Source organism: Panthera pardus, unplaced genomic scaffold, assembly GCF_024362965.1.
Source record: "Panthera pardus isolate Hobbes unplaced genomic scaffold, ASM2436296v1 HiC_scaffold_8, whole genome shotgun sequence".
In the NCBI taxonomy this organism is placed as follows: domain Eukaryota; kingdom Metazoa; phylum Chordata; class Mammalia; order Carnivora; family Felidae; genus Panthera; species Panthera pardus.
Genome location: NW_026527013.1, coordinates 105,217,011 through 105,234,051, shown reverse-complemented (window position 1 = coordinate 105,234,051; position 17,041 = coordinate 105,217,011). Strand labels below are relative to the sequence as shown.

The 17,041-nt window shown below is 34.7% G+C and overlaps 1 protein-coding gene across 1 annotated transcript; it reads right to left on the bottom strand.

Moving 5' to 3' along the window:
- Positions 1–2,385: 2,385 nt before the first annotated feature.
- Positions 2,386–7,943, bottom strand: LOC128775566 (uncharacterized). Its single transcript, XM_053897480.1, has 4 exons — positions 7,595–7,943; positions 5,595–5,679; positions 4,027–4,169; positions 2,386–3,224 (listed from the first exon to the last, which is right to left on the bottom strand). Exons 1-4 carry the CDS (start codon positions 7,934–7,936, stop codon positions 3,102–3,104), a joined length of 693 nt encoding a protein of 230 aa, XP_053753455.1. The 5' UTR covers positions 7,937–7,943; the 3' UTR covers positions 2,386–3,101.
- Positions 7,944–17,041: the final 9,098 nt, after the last annotated feature.

Below are 17,041 nucleotides of genomic sequence, written 5' to 3'. Positions count from 1 at the left end.
AATAATTTTGCTATGAATATTCCTGTACATATCTAAAAGTACACGCATATATACTGTGTATATGTCTTAGATAAATACACTAAGAATGAAATGTCATGTCATATGTTATACACACATTCAACTTTAGAATATATTATCAAATAGTTTTCCAAAGTACCAGTCCCAATTTACACTCCCTCAAGCACTATAGAGGAATTTTAGTCGCTTCATACCTTTACCAATGCTTCATCTTCTCTCTCTTTTTCATTTTAGTTATTCTGGCAGGTGTACAATAGTATTCCATTGTGTTTCCTGACTGCATTTCCCTGAGACTTATGAAGATGAGCACATCTTCATAAGTCTAGTCATTTAGATATCCTCTTCTGTGAAACACCTACTATTTTCTCCTGAACTGCTTGTCTATTTCATATTTATTTGCATGAGTTCTATAGCTGCCTTTCATTCCTATTCGTGTCATTTGATGAATGAAAGTTTAGAGTTTTAATGCTTATGTTGAGCATTTTCATAAGTTTTTTCTTTATGGATAACTCCCCACCCCCTTTTTTTGGTCCTGTTTAAGATATCACTTATTTTCCCAAAATTTATTTTAGAAGCATTATTTTTTTCCTTTCACATTTGGATCTATAATCCATATGAATTGATTTCTTTATGCATGGTATGAGGTAAGAAATCATATATACCCTTTTTTAATGTTTATTTATTTATTTTGGGAGAGAGAGAGAGCAGGGAAGGGGCAAAGAGTGAGAATCCCAAGCAGACTCTGTGCTATCAGCACAGAGCCTGATGTGGGGCTCAGTTACACAAACTGTGAATTCGTGACCTGAGCTGAAATCAAGAGCCAGACACTTAACCAACGGGGCCACCCAGGTACTGCAGGAATCGCATATACCTTTTACTATAGCCTGAGCTTTTTCATGGCTTAATGTGAGCTGGAATTACAGAAAACACATTCCTGGTACAAATAAAATGATTGAAAATCTATAGGATCTGCCAAAGATGTTCTCAAGCTGAAGAGATAAAGACCCAACACAGCACATTTGAAAGTCATGTTTGAGAAAAATAGTCATTTGTTTGAACCCTCACAGGGTTCAATATGCTAAGTATATCAAGAAAAAAAAAATAAGAGGGGACTATAATTTCAGATTATTATTTTCTTTAATTTTGAGAAACCTGTGGGATATCGAGGTAGATTTGCTCTTCAAGTTAAGAGAAGATGCTTCCCAGTGGCAGCTAGGAAGGGTGAAATTCTTGTGAAGAATGAAGCCACTTAGTTTATAATGATCCAGTTAGCAGGAGTCTATGATTTTCTGAAACTGATTTAAGTAACTTGGTGATGGACTGCCCTGTCATTTCCTTTGTAAGTGGAGCCTGTATTTGACTAAGACAGCAGTTAGCATGGGGCCCCTAATTACTAAGCTCAAGTAAAAAATCATCTATAGAGGAGAAGACCCTGCTATTGCTATGGTGGTCTACACTCATGCACAGCAGGATCTTTGCAATTTGAAACAACCACTTTGTAAACTTTGTAAGAATAAGTCCACATCCTACGTCATTCGTGGAGTGATCTCATATCTACCACGTGCAAACATAAAATAAAGTCTTGTCCATTTGAACACACTTTTCTGGACACTGATCTCTTTATATATTCATCTGTAATCTGTTCCTCTTAGAGATAGCTGTCTGCTGACTGTTCATTCTCTGGGTTCCTTGCGTATACATAAGACCATAGGTTTATCTTACTAAAGAGCCTTTCTCTCTCTCTCTCTCTCCTTCCCACCCACAACTCTCTTTTCCTCTCTTAATTTTCAGTCAACTCTTGACTAGTTCCTGGAAACTTGTTTTACACAGGCAAGATGCATAGTTTTTTTAATTTTTATTAATCAAATGCTTAACATAGTAATCACTCAGTGTCATTGCCATGTTCCATGTGTTTTACAAAGTTTTGACTTTTCAACAACTTTATGAAATTTGTGCTTTTAGTATTTTCATTTTACAGATGAGAAAACTGAGACATAGACAATTAAGTAATTTTTCTATGGTTGTGCAAAGCCCTATCTCTATATTATCATTAACAATAATAATCAATAATAAGTGAATCCAAAAGATATGAGGGTCTTTACCAGTAGTTTATATATACTATTTCACTTAATTCTCCTAAAACCTAAGAAAGATTGATTCAGAAAACTTAAGCAAATCATCCAAGATTATATTTATAGGTGATTTGGTTAGAATTTGAGTCCATTTTTTACTAAATCTCAAACCCAAACTCTATTCAGTCTATTAATCTGCCCTCCCACCTCTTTCCCATAGATGATATTTACAAGCTAATAAAGAGAGGTAAGGGAAGCTATAATGAGTCAGCTATAAGGTGACCACCCCCTTGTCTGCATCTGGGACAGCATATATTATTCAAATTTTACAGGTGAAGAACTGAGGTTGAGTGTGGTTGCATAATCGGTCCAAGATCATGTAGCCAGGCTGGGATTCAAAGCCAGGCTTTCTGCCTTCTAAGATCATTACACTACTGCCTTAGGGTGTCATGATTTAGGTGCCCCCAGAAGCAGACGCTTAGCCAAAACTCTGGTCCTACCAGAGGTGGTCTCCAGATGAAGGTAAAATGGTGGCAAGGTAAGCACGTGGGTCAGTGAGATAGGAAGGAAGCCAACAGAGTGAAGTAGCTACGGAACAACTGGAGGTTAGCCCCCTGGAGGACGCTGGGGAGCAGCATAAAACAATCGCCTCCATTATTACCTGAGGGCTGCAGCTGGGAGATATTAACCCCCAGCACTTCTGACGGCAGCCAGGGAGAGCCTTGGGCAAGGAGGTGCAGATACTAACTATTGGCATGTTGGCAGAAATGATCTAGAATAAGAAAGCCTGAAGGGATATGGACAGACACAGTCACTGACAGTTTTCCAGGATTTCACTGAACCTAGGAGAAATAATAATTCATCTTGGATCAAGGAATTGGATTCTTTCAGACTCCACTTAAAATGGTTTAAACATCATGCAAATATTTCATTTATAGTTCTTGTGATAGAGCTTCTATGGGATAAAGAACGTATTATTGAAAGGATCATTTGAGCAGCAACTCTAACAAGTTAATGTAAGTGTTCAACAACAAAGCTTGAAGTGTTTGCCCACCTGTTCTTGCATGTTTGGGTAAACTTCTCTTCCACACGATCCATAAATGCACTGTACACATCTCGTTGCCTTCTATGTCTCTTAAGGAAGATTACACAAAGGAAGTTAGTGAAAACAAACATTTATTGACTTTAATTGTTTATCTTTTTAAAATTGCTATGTAATGATCTTTGCTTTAAAAGCTTGCTCTGTGTGCCACATGCACATCTTGCTATTCTTGGTTGTACAGGGATACAAAGCAGCCTTACTTGTCCAGGGTGGAATTTGAGTCCCGGTAAATGTTTGTTTTCTCAACATCTTGCAATGAGTGTATGACAAAGTCTTCTTGTCAGGCCTTCTTACTTGAGTGCAATTCACTCAATGGGTTGCTCCAAATGAGGTGGGAGTAAACTTGGGGAAAATTCTTCACAATGTGCAGGCCTCAATCCACCCTACCAACTATCTTTGTACTAAGAAAAGAAATCCAAAATTCTAGATATTTCCCTGTTTGTTTTTTAAGAAAAAGCAGAGATAGTTCTGCTTTACTTTACAAAACAAGAATATCTTTCACTATATACGCTAACAATAAATTAAAAATTCCTACATCAAGGTAATCATTAATAACAGTGTTGGAGACATTTCCCAACAGCTGTAGAGAAAGAGTCATGCTCATGGGGCGCCTGGGTGGCTCAGTCGGTTGAGTGTCTGACTTCGGCTCACGTCATGATCTCATGGCTCCTGAGTTCAAGCCCCACGTCGGGCTCTGTGCTGACAGCTCAGAGCCTGGAGCCTGCTTCGGATTCTGTGTCTCCCTCTCTCTCTGACCCTCCCCTGTTCATGCTCTGTCTCTCTCTGTCTCAAAAATAAATAAACATTAAAAAAAAAAAAAATTGTCATGCTCACCGTGTATGAAGCTGATTGAATGGGCCATGGGGCTTTTGGTAAAATTAGCTGTGGGTCCCAGGTGCACTCATGAGGCTTGTAAGTGATAAATCTTTCTATATTGTTCTTCTGTTTATCATCTTTCAGCGACTGACACCCATGTACTAGAGATATGGAGACAAATGAGAAACATAACAATTACATCAGTCTTTGTTCATATCTCTCAGAATATAGTAGGAAATCAGGGCCTAGGAGGGACAAATTGATGGACAATTTATAATGCAGATCTAAATAAAATGTTGCTTATCTTGCCCACCATTTCTACAGGAATTAATGTTCTTCAAACTCTAATTCTAATCCCACCTTTTATTTCCCTGGAAATCTCTTTTTAAACTTCTCAGTAGTGTTTTGTGATTTGAATGGCATATTTTGCATTCTACCTTAAATTTTACTTACAAATTTCTTGATATCAGAGTCTGGGTCTTATAAAGTTTCCTTGGCATTTTTTTCCATAGTGACATATATATAGTAAGAAAAGTTGACGTGTCCCATTTTAATTACACACACAGACAAGACTTTTATCAATATAATCTATGCTAAAACATGTACGTCATTTAGAAATAAATTATCTTAACTTCATAATTGTAAAACTACTTGATTCTAGGGGTGCCTGGGTGGCTCAGTCATTAAGCGTCTGACTTCGGCTCAGGTCATGATCTCACCCTTCATGAGTTCTAGCCCCATGTCGGGTTCTGTGCTGACAGCTTGGAGCCTGGAGCCTGCTTCACATTATGTCTCTCTCTCTCTCTCTCTGCTCCTCCCCTGCTCATGCTCTGTCTCTCTCTCTCAAAAATAAATAAATATTAAACATTTTTTTAAAATACTTGATTCCAATTTTTAAAAGAAGAAGATGAAATTCAACCATTTTCCCATTACTCACAACCACCATTAAGATCATATTGTTTTTTTAACTGATATATAACTACAGTATGTAAATATAGCATGCATGTATTATCACTCTTGTCCAAATAAGTAACACTGGATAGTACAAGTTAACTCTAGACAAGCACTATTCACATGGCACCACAGTAATAAAGTGTGTGTTTGTATGTATTTACCATGTACAAGACAACATGTGCTATGTAAACATTATATATGATCGAAATATGTATGATAGATTTAATGCTCACAATAATTCCATGATAGAGATTCAGTTATTGCCATTCCTATTTATAGATGGGTAAACCAATAAATAGACAGTTTAGGTAACTTGGGGATAGTGAAGACAAGATTCAAAGCTATGCAGCTTGCTTCTTGGTCTATACTCCGAAGCACTTACTCTATTGGTTCTCTACACAAAACACTTTGACTTAAAAACTCAATCTTCAACAGCATATTAAAAGTTGTAGATAACAAAGTAAGTGCATTGTTTCCATTAATTAAGTGGGCATTTAAAAAAATTACCATATTATTAAAGGTGATAGGTTAAAAAACCATTTTAGTGATATGTTTTTACAAGATTTAGTATTAAGATATAACGCAGAAAGTTTGTTTTTTACTGTGTTCATAACTTCATGATAATGACTTACCTGTACTTAAGTGTCTGGACTTAAATTTTAATCCAAAAGGGTCCCTTTCAAAAGTTGTCACAAAGTTTGGTAAATTATGTTGATACTAGATATGTAAAGAGAAGATTAAACATAAATACTGTTTATTACTAACATTACATTTGGAATGTGATTTTTACAAGTATTAATTATTTCACTGGTAAAATGCAATTTTGATGATTTTGTTATAGCATTTAAAACTTGTGTATGAACATCTGAAAGAATAATCCCATTCAAGATACTGTATAACCAATTCATTTTATAGTAGAACAGAGTACTTCAAATATCCTCATGTGAATAAATCAGAAATAACATTTTAAACAGCATGAAATTAAAGGAATCTAATCAAAATTTGCATTTAATCTTAAATGCCAATAAGGTTACATGTTTTATTTCTGGAGCTAAGGTTATTTCAAGGACGTAATATTTAGCAAAGCTAAAAGAATTTGCTGAGACTGGAATAGAGTAATTACTGGTTGTTTTCAGCAAACTATACCACAAAGTACTTTTTAAAGACGGTTTAAATGAACTAATATGACCTGAAATAGCATCTGTATACTTCCAGAAGCTAAAATTAAATAAAATACCACAAACGTCTCTGTTTGAAAGCTGAATCATTGTGGCATGAAAAGATGAGATCAAGCAGAAGTTAGAGTCATCCTAGTGAGTGACTCTAGGTTCTGCCCCGGGCAAATAGGAAAATATTCAAAGTCTCAGCAGAAATCCTGATACAAGATTTTCACTCTTTAGTCAAATACAATTGAAGCACTGTTAGTTTAAAAAACATTACACTGACATCTGGTGGTTGCACAGTTTATATTGCACTGTCTCCAATTCACTTTTTCATAAAAACAAATTAATTCAGCGAAAATTAGAATGTCTCCCATTCCTTGAACTTTACTTATTCATGTCTTATAATTGCAACCGTAACTAGTAAAATTTTTGAATAAAGCAATGACATTTGCGATTTAACTGACTTCCTCTCATTTCCAAAAGTAATATACTCCATTTACTGCAAATAGAAAGATTTACATGCTTTAAATGAGTAAAGAATGTTATAGATCAAGGCTTCTTGAATCTTCTAGCTTTTATCCTAAGAGCTCCTAACAGTTAACATTCATTGAATGCCTCAACAGACCTCAAAGACCCTGTTGTAAGCACTTTATGTATAATTGTCTCCTTCATTACTTAAAAGAGCCATATAATATGAAGTATTGTTATCCCATGTTATAAATAAGAGGCTTAATAACTTGTCCAAAATTATTAGAAAGTTAGAGAGCAAGGATAGATAAACTGATCCCAGAGGGCAAGTTATATTTTCTCATATTTTCCACTGAAATAAATTTATTCTTTTTTGTAGCTATTTTTCTTGTTTGTTTTATCAGTCCTATTGCTTCTCTCATTACTAGGCAAGAGTCATATTTATGTGTTAAATTATAGACCTAAGGATAAAATATATTCATATTCTAGAGGAACAACATTTTGAATCATTTGAATCTCCTTAAATATATGTTCCTCGCCATCATTTTAATTATGAATCTAATTCTTGCCCACATATTATTTAGATTATTAACCACTGGAAAGATTAATGAAAGTAATATAATACCGCCTTTGTCAATTTTTATTTGTTCATCCATTCATTCCATGAATTGATTCTATTACTTCTAGATTGTAAACTGGCAATTGAGATCTGTTCTCCAATCACATCTAAGCCAGAACTATTCTCAAAACTAAGAAAGGCCATCTACATGATAGATAAAACCACATCAGAAACATTAACCAGGGTCCTACCTCTCTCTTCTGTCACTTATTGCTGAATTTGAATTGTATTGTTTCTTGGGAAATCAAGATGCAGACTTACACATATTATATGTACATACCTTTTTGCTCATGTAATTCTAGTCATAATTAAGAAATGAGTAAAAAATAATATGTATTTCTCCTTATCTGTTTTGTTTTCTTGATTCAAATGCTTTTTGTACCTGTCGAAAGTCGTGTGGTTTTGGATTGAAGTATACACCAATTGGATACTTTCCACTCTTCACAAACATTAACTTCACTTCATTTGAATCCATATGTGGGAATGTAGTTATAAACTCTGGAGATATGGGCTTCTTGGGATGATTCCTTATGCTGGGCAGGTGAAGCATTGTTTCTGGGAAATTAACTTTTTTTTCCTTCCCTTGTTTTTCCTTAATAATCCTTGATGGTTTTTCTGGAAATCTCAAAGATGTATACAGTTTGTAACTGAAATCAGGAGGCTTTATTTCCCATATGTTGACTTTCATTTCAGATTGTGGTGGTTGCAGGACTTTTTTTTCCATTTGGAGTTGAGGTCTTGGGTGCGATACTCCAAACTCTTTGTGTGTGACATCTCTGCTTCTGTTGCCTTTCTGGGAGTCAAGGTACATTAGGTGAAGAGTGTTTTCACATGTAGGAATCTGCAACAGACATACTAATGCTGAGGTTCACCACTATAACAATGGGATATTGAATATATTTTCTCCAGGCCAATGTAATTTCTGAAAGATTTATGAAACAAGAAACAAGCTCAGTAATGACGGGTGCATCAAAAAACAAATAATCTAGTGAAGAAATGGGTAAAAGACATGAATAGACACATCTCCAAAGAAGACATCCAGATGGCTAACAGACACATGAAAACATGCTCAATATCACTCATCATCAGGGAAATACAAATCAAAACTACAATGAGATACCACCTCACACCTGTCAGAATGGCTAACATGAACAACTCAGGCAACAACAGATGTTGGCGAGAATGCGGAGAAAGAGGATCTCTTTTGCACTGCTGGTGGGAATGCAAACTGGTGCAACCACTCTGGAAAACAGTATGCAGGTTCCTCAAAAAATTAAAAATAGAACTATGTTACAACCCAGCAATTGAACTACTAGGTATTTATCCAAGGGATACAAGTGTGCTGTTTCGAATGGGCACATGTACCCCAATGTTTATAGCAGTGCTATTGAGAATAGCCAAAGTATGGAAAGAGCCCAAATGTCGCCCATCGATGGATGAATGGATAAAGAAGATGTGGTATACATATACAATGGAGTATTACTCGGCAATCACAAAGAATGAAATCTTGCCATTTGCAACTACATGGATGGAACTGGAGAGTATTATGCTAAACAAAATTAGTCAGAGAAAGACAAATATCTTATGACTTCACTCATCTGAGGAATTTAAGATACAAAACACATGAACATAAGGGAAGGGAAGAAAAAATAATATAAAAACAGGGAGGAGGACAAAACATAAGAAACTCTTAAATACAGAAAACAAACAGAGTGTTGCTTGAGGGGTTGTAGGAGGGGGAATGGGCTAAATGGGTAAGGGGCATTAAGGAATTTATTCCTCCAATCATTGTTACACTATATGCTAACTAACTTGGATGCAAATTTAAAAATTAATTACTTAATTAATAAAAAATAAATAAATGATGCGTGCATGTGTTAGAGAGGGGAGGGAAGCATCATGGCTACTGCAAACATCTATTCAGCACCCTTGTCCCAGCACTCACTGGGCTAGGGCTAGGAAACCAAAGATAATTAACTTAAAATCAATGTCCTTAAATAAATGAGAGGCTATTTGGAAGAAAGACATGAAAACAAAAAAATAAAACCTATTCATGTGATAGATATTGGAATAGTGCTGTGAGAAGCAAGGAGAATGAAGGGCTAACTCTATCAGGAAAACAGAAGTGACCTCACAGGAAGTCATTTGGACTAATTTTGAAGAATAAGTAAAAATATTCCAGGTTGTGAAGGAAGTAAACAATATTTCATCAAGGCACAGAAGGTAAAATTTGTTGTAAGCTATTTCTGGGATACCTATGACCACCTAAACCTCCGCAAGTGCATTGTAGCTATTGTTACTAGACTCTGGATGGGAATGGTGGATTTGCTTTTGGCTGACCAGGGCAGGGAAAGTATTGGTACATTTCTAGGATTTAATGTGTTTGTCAATATGTTACTGGAAAATGCCAATGAATTTGAAATCTCCTTGGAAACAGGAATACATACCAATTAAATTATATTTGGTTAGGTGGAAATGATATAACAACACTGGTTCTTGGGAATGAGAAAATGAGGTGGTATGAATTTCCTTCTCTTGTGCTACAGTTTATATTGTTTGACAATAACATTAAATAGAGGATCTTTAGAATTCTAAATGCTAATGTGCGGTAAGATAAAGTTGTAAATGAAGAGAAATTAACTTTGAAGATACATTGAACATGTCAACTTTTACAAATTAATAATAAATATTCTGTAAAATAAAATGATGAATTGCTTTTCAAATTCTAACATAAATATTTTTATTTTTTAAAATGACTGGCACATTGAGAGAAAAGCAAGAAGCACAATGTGGCAGGAATTTAGCCTACGTATGTGAGGAGACAGTGGAAAATAGTATGATATAGAAAGCTGGAAAAATCATGTGGGGGGTACCTGGGTGGCTCAGATGGCTAAGCTTTCAACTTTTTTTTTTTTTAAGTTTATTTATTGTTGAGACACAGAGAGAGCATGAACGGGGGAGGGGCAGAGAGAGAGGGAGACACAGAATCAGAAGCAGGCTCCAGGCTCTGAGCCATCAGCCCAGAGCCTGACGCGGGGCTCGAACTCACGGACCGCGAGATCGTGACCTGAGCTGAAGTCGGAGACTTAACCGACTGAGCCACCCAGGAGCCCCTAAGCTTTCAACTTTTGGTTTCAGCTCAAGTGATGATCTCATAGTTCGTGGGTTCCAGCCCCACTTCAGGCTCTGCACTGGCAGCACGGGGTCTGCTTGGGATTCTTTCTCTCCCTCTCTCTGTCTTTTCCCTGCTCTCTCTCTTTCCCTCTCTCTCCTTCAAAATAAATACATAAAAACATGAAAAAGTTTTAAAAAGAAAAGTCATTTGGGGTTATTTTAGCAAAGGTCTCTCATGTCACAGTAAGAAATTCGAACATATCAATGATAATGGAAAATTACTTAATCAGGGTGAGAAATGTAAAAGGAGGAACAGTACATAGAAAAAGATCATCATAATAAATAGATTTAAATAAAATATACATGCATTATATAACAGTAATTATAGACCTGTGGCTAAGTCAACTTATCTGCAATATTGCTATGTAACAAACTATCACAAACTCAGGGACTTAAAGTAAAAAAATCTTTTATTTTTTGCCAGAGGATATGGGAAGAGAGAATTGAGATTGACTTCCAACAGGTACAAGATTTTTTGTGGGGGGAGACGGACATGTTCTGGAATTAGAGAGTAATGATGGTTTCACAAGGTTGTGAATATACTAAAAACCACTAAATTGTACACTTCAGATTGGTAAGTAGTGAATTTTATCTCAATTAGAAAAAGACAAATTTACTATTAAACCAGGTTGAATAAATTTTAATATACACAAAAGAAACTTTTACCAAAAAAAAAAAAAATATTTATCTGATAAGGGATTAAAATCCAAAATATGTAAAGAACTCCTACACTTCAATACCAATAAAAACAAATAATCTGATTAAAAATTGAGCTAAATACTTGAAGAGACATTTCTCCAAAGAAGTTATACAAATGGCAAACAGGCACAGAAAAAGATTCTCAATATCATTAATCATTAGGGAAATGCAAGTCAAACCACAGGATAACATCTCACACATGTTAGTATGTCTATAATAACAATTATAAAAAGGCATTAAGTGTGTTGATATGGAGACATTGGAACACGTTTACACTATTGGTGACAATGCAAAATGGTGTGGCCACTATGGAGAACAGTGTGAAGGCTCCTCAAAAAATTCAAAACAGAAATGCCAATGATCCAGTAATGACACTTCTGGGTGTCTACCCAAAAGAATTAAAATCAAGATCTCAAAGAGATATCTGCACTCTCATGTTTATTGCGGTATTATTCACAATAGTTAAGATATGGAAGCAATCCAGAAGTCCACTGATGGATGAATGAATATCTCTATCCATGTGGTTCATACACAAAATGGAATATTATGCAGCTTTAAAAAGATGGCAATACTGCCATACGCAACAACGTGGGTGAACTTGGAGGACGTTATGCTATGTGACATATGCCAGTCACAGAAGGACAAATATCGGATGATTCCATTTGCATGAGAAATCTAAAAAAGTCAAACCAGAAACAGAAAGTAGAGTGGTGATTGCCAGGATCTGGGCGGGTTGGGGGGCGGGGGTAGGGAGGTGAAATGGAGAAATGCTGTTCAACAGGTATAAAGTTTCAGTTATGCAAGATGAGTAAATTCTGGAGATATAGTGCACAGCATTTTGCCTAGAGTAACAACACTGTATTATGCACTTAAAAAATTGTTGGGGCACCTGGGTGGCTCAGTCAGTTAAAGCATCAGACTCTTGATTTCGGCTCAGGTCTTAATCTCATAGTTCATGAGTTTGAGCCCTGCGTTGGGCTCTGTGCTGACAGTGCAAAGCCTGCTTGGGATTTTCTCTCTCCCTCTCTCTTCCCCTCTCCTATCACTCTCATTCTTCTTCTCTCTCAAAATAACTAAATACACTTAAAGAAATAAAAAATAAAAAATTGTTAAGATGGTATATCTCATTTTAATTGTTCTTACTACAATCAAAAAATAACTGAACAGAAACAAACAAAAAAAAAAAAAAGAGGGAGAGAGAATAATGTTCATTACCTGAGTAAGAAAGTTACAAGTTCCCCAAATACTCAAAACATGTTTTGTTCTGTTGGTAAATAATACAGTGAAAATAAAGCAAATTTTATAAATAGGGAGCCTCTTAACATTCTCTATAAAATTATTGTAAAATAAATTAAACTTAAATTATCAAAATACCACATTAATTAACCAAGTATGTGGAAATAAGGATGTAGGAATATTATTCTCTGAGCAATGCCTAAAATATAAAGGGTAGTAAAATTTTAAAAAAACTGTAATATCATGCTTTTGTGTTATACTGTAAACAATAGGAATGTCTGCATAGAATTTTAAAAGATTTGTAAATAAAATACATTTAAAAAGAGGTGGAGGTGAGTTTGAAGGTTGACTGTCCCCGTTCAAGAATCTTTTGGAGAGGAGAGTACTCTGGCCCACACTTGAAGTTTTTATTTCTGTTATCACAGCTTTCTATACTTAAGAGATTGATATGCATGATTTCTCATAAGCTGGGCTCTTTAACATAAAAACCACTTAATTAATTCTCCTTATTCAGATTTTATTTTCACCAAATCACCGTTAGATTGTAGTTTGACTTCACATGTACAGTAATCTACTGGAAGATAATGAGCTACAAAGAAAATATGAGTTATTTGGTTTATTTTTCAGGGAGTTTAATCAGCTTACATGTTTGGTGTTTATGTTGGACTCTTCTGAAGTCACTAAAGTTGATGAAAATCAAGTCCTTACCAGTCAAATGGTTGATTTGTTCCAGGTATATGGCTTTTTTTTTTTTAATTACACTCTTGCCTCACTCATGACCCTACAAATTTCTGTAAAAATATATATTTGAACTTCTAAGGAGCACTGAAGCCTATTCTTGGAGAAAATGGTGCATGTAGCTATCTCTTACAGGGCTCAGAATTCTGGCTGCACAAGGGAACTGATTCATAATCAGGGTTTTGTAACCTGTTGGAATGAAAAGACATTGAGGTTGAGGATGTCAATGAGTGAGATAGGGAATTTATCTCACCAGGACACACAGTTGGAAAGAAATGATGCCAGGACAATCATAAACTGGAAGAATAAAAATAGGTCAAGACCCTGGAAGTCTAATTGATTAAAAAAAAAAAAGTATCTTGGCAGTAAGAAAGCTCGACAGCCATCAAAATAAGAGGCTGTGGTTGGGGAATGTAGTGCTGATCTAGATCTCTTTTTGACTAGGTAGCTGGGAGTAGACACGCTCATCAGTCACCTTGCTGCCGCTGATAATGTGCCTCTGTCTCTATATGTCTCCGGGCTTCCTGACTACCAGAAAATTGTTATTCATCATATTTTAAATGGTAATAAATTCTGTCCAGTTTTTACCATACTTCATTTTGTCTTGTATTTATTTATTTAGTATTAAATACTATTCATTTGAATAATATGTATACAACATTAGGCTTTTATAGTACACAATTCATGTATTAGCATGTATCGTTTTAGACCCTAGGTATGCCAGAAGAAGGAAATCATCTGGAGATCTAGTCAAATGATTGAAGCCTGAGATGGTGATATCACATCATCACACTTACTTTAAGTGGAAAAAAAAAACAACAACTATAACTTAGAGAAATATAAAGTTATGAGATGTGTGGTTGAGGAATTCTGAAAAAATAAACTAGCAATATTCTTATTCAGTCAAATGTTTGATGGTAAATGTTGATATTACAGAATCTATATTTTGGACAAGATGTCTCACTGAAAATAAACGAATAGCTTAATTGAATTTAGTAAGCACAGTTACTGTTCATCTATAAATTATTCTTATCTATGAAGGATCAGTTTAAATGCCATTTCCAATAAAAGCATTCCCAGATCCCCCTATAGGATTCATCCCTCCTTCTGAAGAGCAATGGAGCTTGAAACTGCATTTTTCCTTGTATCTTGTATTAAAATTAATTACTTACAATATCTGCCTCCAGAGGCACCTGGATGGCTCAGTCAATTAAGTGTCTGATTCTTAATCTCAGCTCAGGTCATGATCTGACTGTTCTGTTCATGGGGTCGAGTCCTGCTGTCAGTACAGAGCCTGCTTGGGATTCTCTCACTTCCTCTTTCTCTGTCCCTCTCCCATTCATGCTCGCTCTTGCTCTCTCTTGGTCTCTCTCAAAATAAATAAATAAATGAATAAATAAATAAACCTAAAAAAAGACCCAAAAAACAAAATCTGCCTCAAAATTAGATTATAAAAGTGTTGAGACAAGAATTTCTAGGTTCACAAATCCTACATAGGGTTCAGCACATGTTGAGTTGAGCCATGTGAAATTGCTGTTATTCAACAATTTTTCAATCTTACAAAAATGCAAATTTTATGTGGTCCAATGATAAGAAGAATAATAGGTACTCTGTGTTAGCCAAAATCTGAAAATTGTGGATTCCGTTTTGAAAACTGTATCTAAAACCCCGAATATCTAATCATAACTTTTTCCTAATAATGGAAAACTTGTTAATAGTAATGGCAATATAAAATATAAACTTTCATTTAAATTTATCCCTCAAATATTTTCAACTGGAGAGTCACAAAATATTTTTATCTGTTTTTAATGAGCTGCTAATTAAAAAGAAATACATTTCTTTGGTTAGCCAATGTATGGAAATGCAATCTTCTTTTGCTTACATATCTGAATTTAATTTTGTAATATTAAGTATTTGAGGTAATAGATAAATAAATAGATTGATCTAGATATATATCTGACACATAAATGCTGCCAACATACAAAAAAGCATTGTAAAATAGTGTGCTATTAAGAGCACAGGGAACCACAAATTTGTGCATATTTATAAATTCATTAAAAAAATTCAGCACTTTCTTCCTGCTTGGCTTTCTCCTTCTTACTGTATTTTTCATAATTTCTCTTCTACAATGTTATATATAAAGAAATTGTTTCTTTCATAAATAAATTCATCTATCTCATATAAAATACATATATTTCAAAGAGCTAGTCAAATTGACAAACTAGAGTAAAAATAAATACAAAGCAGGAGCATTCATTAGAAAATCAACAACTTCACTCACCATTTGAAACTGAGAGTTTTTTGTAAAAATTTCTAGGGCAGTATGTCTCACAAATCTTTTCTGCAAAGCCAAGCAAGACTAAACAAACACATAGTTTATAAGGGAAACTAGCCCTTGCTTTACAAAAGAACCCGAAGTGTGTTTAAGTTTTAACCATCTGGGTTGCTAAGAAACTGAATTAATTTCCTAAAGGACTCAAGTCAGAGTAGGAAAAAAAAGTGAAAGTGGGACCTCTAATTGTTGTCTAAAACCTAGCAACAAGGCAACAACTCCCTTGCTCTTTTTTGAAAGGCTGGAAAATCAGCATATTTGGAAGCCCAATACTTAGTAAATATTGAGAGAAGAGAGAGACAAATTAATTGCACTCCAGTGCAGTTTACTAAATAATAAGTCTTTACAATTCACCTTTTGTTATTTGTTTAGTAATCTGTTTTATAAGTCAACGTGAGTTTGACACTTGATACAAACATGATTTGAGCAGTTGTTTCAACTCTCTTATTAGCTTGGGCTTAAGAAGTTTCCAGTTAGTCTCCTCAATGTTCATTTATAAGGCAAAGATTAGAAGTTCTTCCTAACTCATGACCTAACCTACTGATTTCTGTGAAATAATTTATGGAGAAAGCTGTTTTTATTAATCAAATCCTATACTTAATGGTAATAAGTGTCCAGGGAAATTTGAAAAAAAAAAATGTTATAGAAAAATTTCAAACATGTACAGAAGTAGACAATTGTGTAATGAATCACCATGGAACCATGAGTCAGCTTTAAAAAGTTTCAATTTATAACCCAAACTGATTCACATATAGCTCCAATATATCTCCTTCCATTCTGCATATTAATTTGATGTATTGCATCATTTTATCAGTGATTACATTGGAATGTTCACTCTAAAAGATAAAAAATGATTTTATTTTTAAAGCGTAAGCCCAGCACCACTACAATATCCAAAAATATGAATAGCAATTCACTGATATTGAGTATCTAGGCAAAATTCAAGTTTCCAATTAGCTTATAATTTTATTTTTACTTTTTTTTAAATTTGTTTGCTTGATTTGGACTAGATGTATACTCTCATTTAGTTTGAAATTCCCTATGATCTGAGTGTTAACTTCTCTTTCCTTCATATTTTTCTAATAGGATGTTAAATTTCCTGACCAATCACTCCTAATGGCTGGAGTCTTTTGACTATATAAACCATTATTTCATTTATAGTGAAAGTTTGCCACTGGGTGGCAGTGTGTTACTTACAATTTTATCTCCATTTATAACCTAAGCCACAAAGATCGATTTGCCTGTATTGTTTTTCCCAGTGTTCAATTTTACTGTTTTTTTTTAATTTTTATGAAAATGACAGTAGAATTGAACGTACTAAATTTTCTACAATTTTGGAAATAAAATTAACCTATCTTTATGCTACCTAATTTTCTTTCTCTTTCTTGCATAGAGATGCATGATTCTTTCTCAAAAATATATGTTCAGGTGTGTCTATTTGTGTTTAGTTTACTAATATTAGTTGCCAAAATACATACAGTGTGTCCCCAGGTTTCAAGAAAATAATAATCGGCTAGAAAACATACAACCTATGAGAATACATCACAAAACAAAGTACTAAATGTCAAGAGATCAGTCCTGACAGGTACTCTCATGAAAAACTAATAAGGATAGATCGTGGAAGTTTGAGAACATCTCCAAAGATTTCTT

Excerpts from the sequence above, each read along its gene's own strand:
- LOC128775566 (XM_053897480.1), bottom strand. The coding sequence starts at position 7,936 with ATGGAAAAAAAAGTCCTGCAACCACCACAATCTGAAATGAAAGTCAAC. Across the intron at positions 5,680-7,594 it reads AACCACACGACTTTCGACAG|TATCAACATAATTTACCAAA; the intron begins GTACAAAAAGCA and ends TTACATATCTAG. Across the intron at positions 3,225-4,026 it reads TTCAATCAGCTTCATACACG|AGACATAGAAGGCAACGAGA; the intron begins GTGAGCATGACA and ends ATCTTCCTTAAG.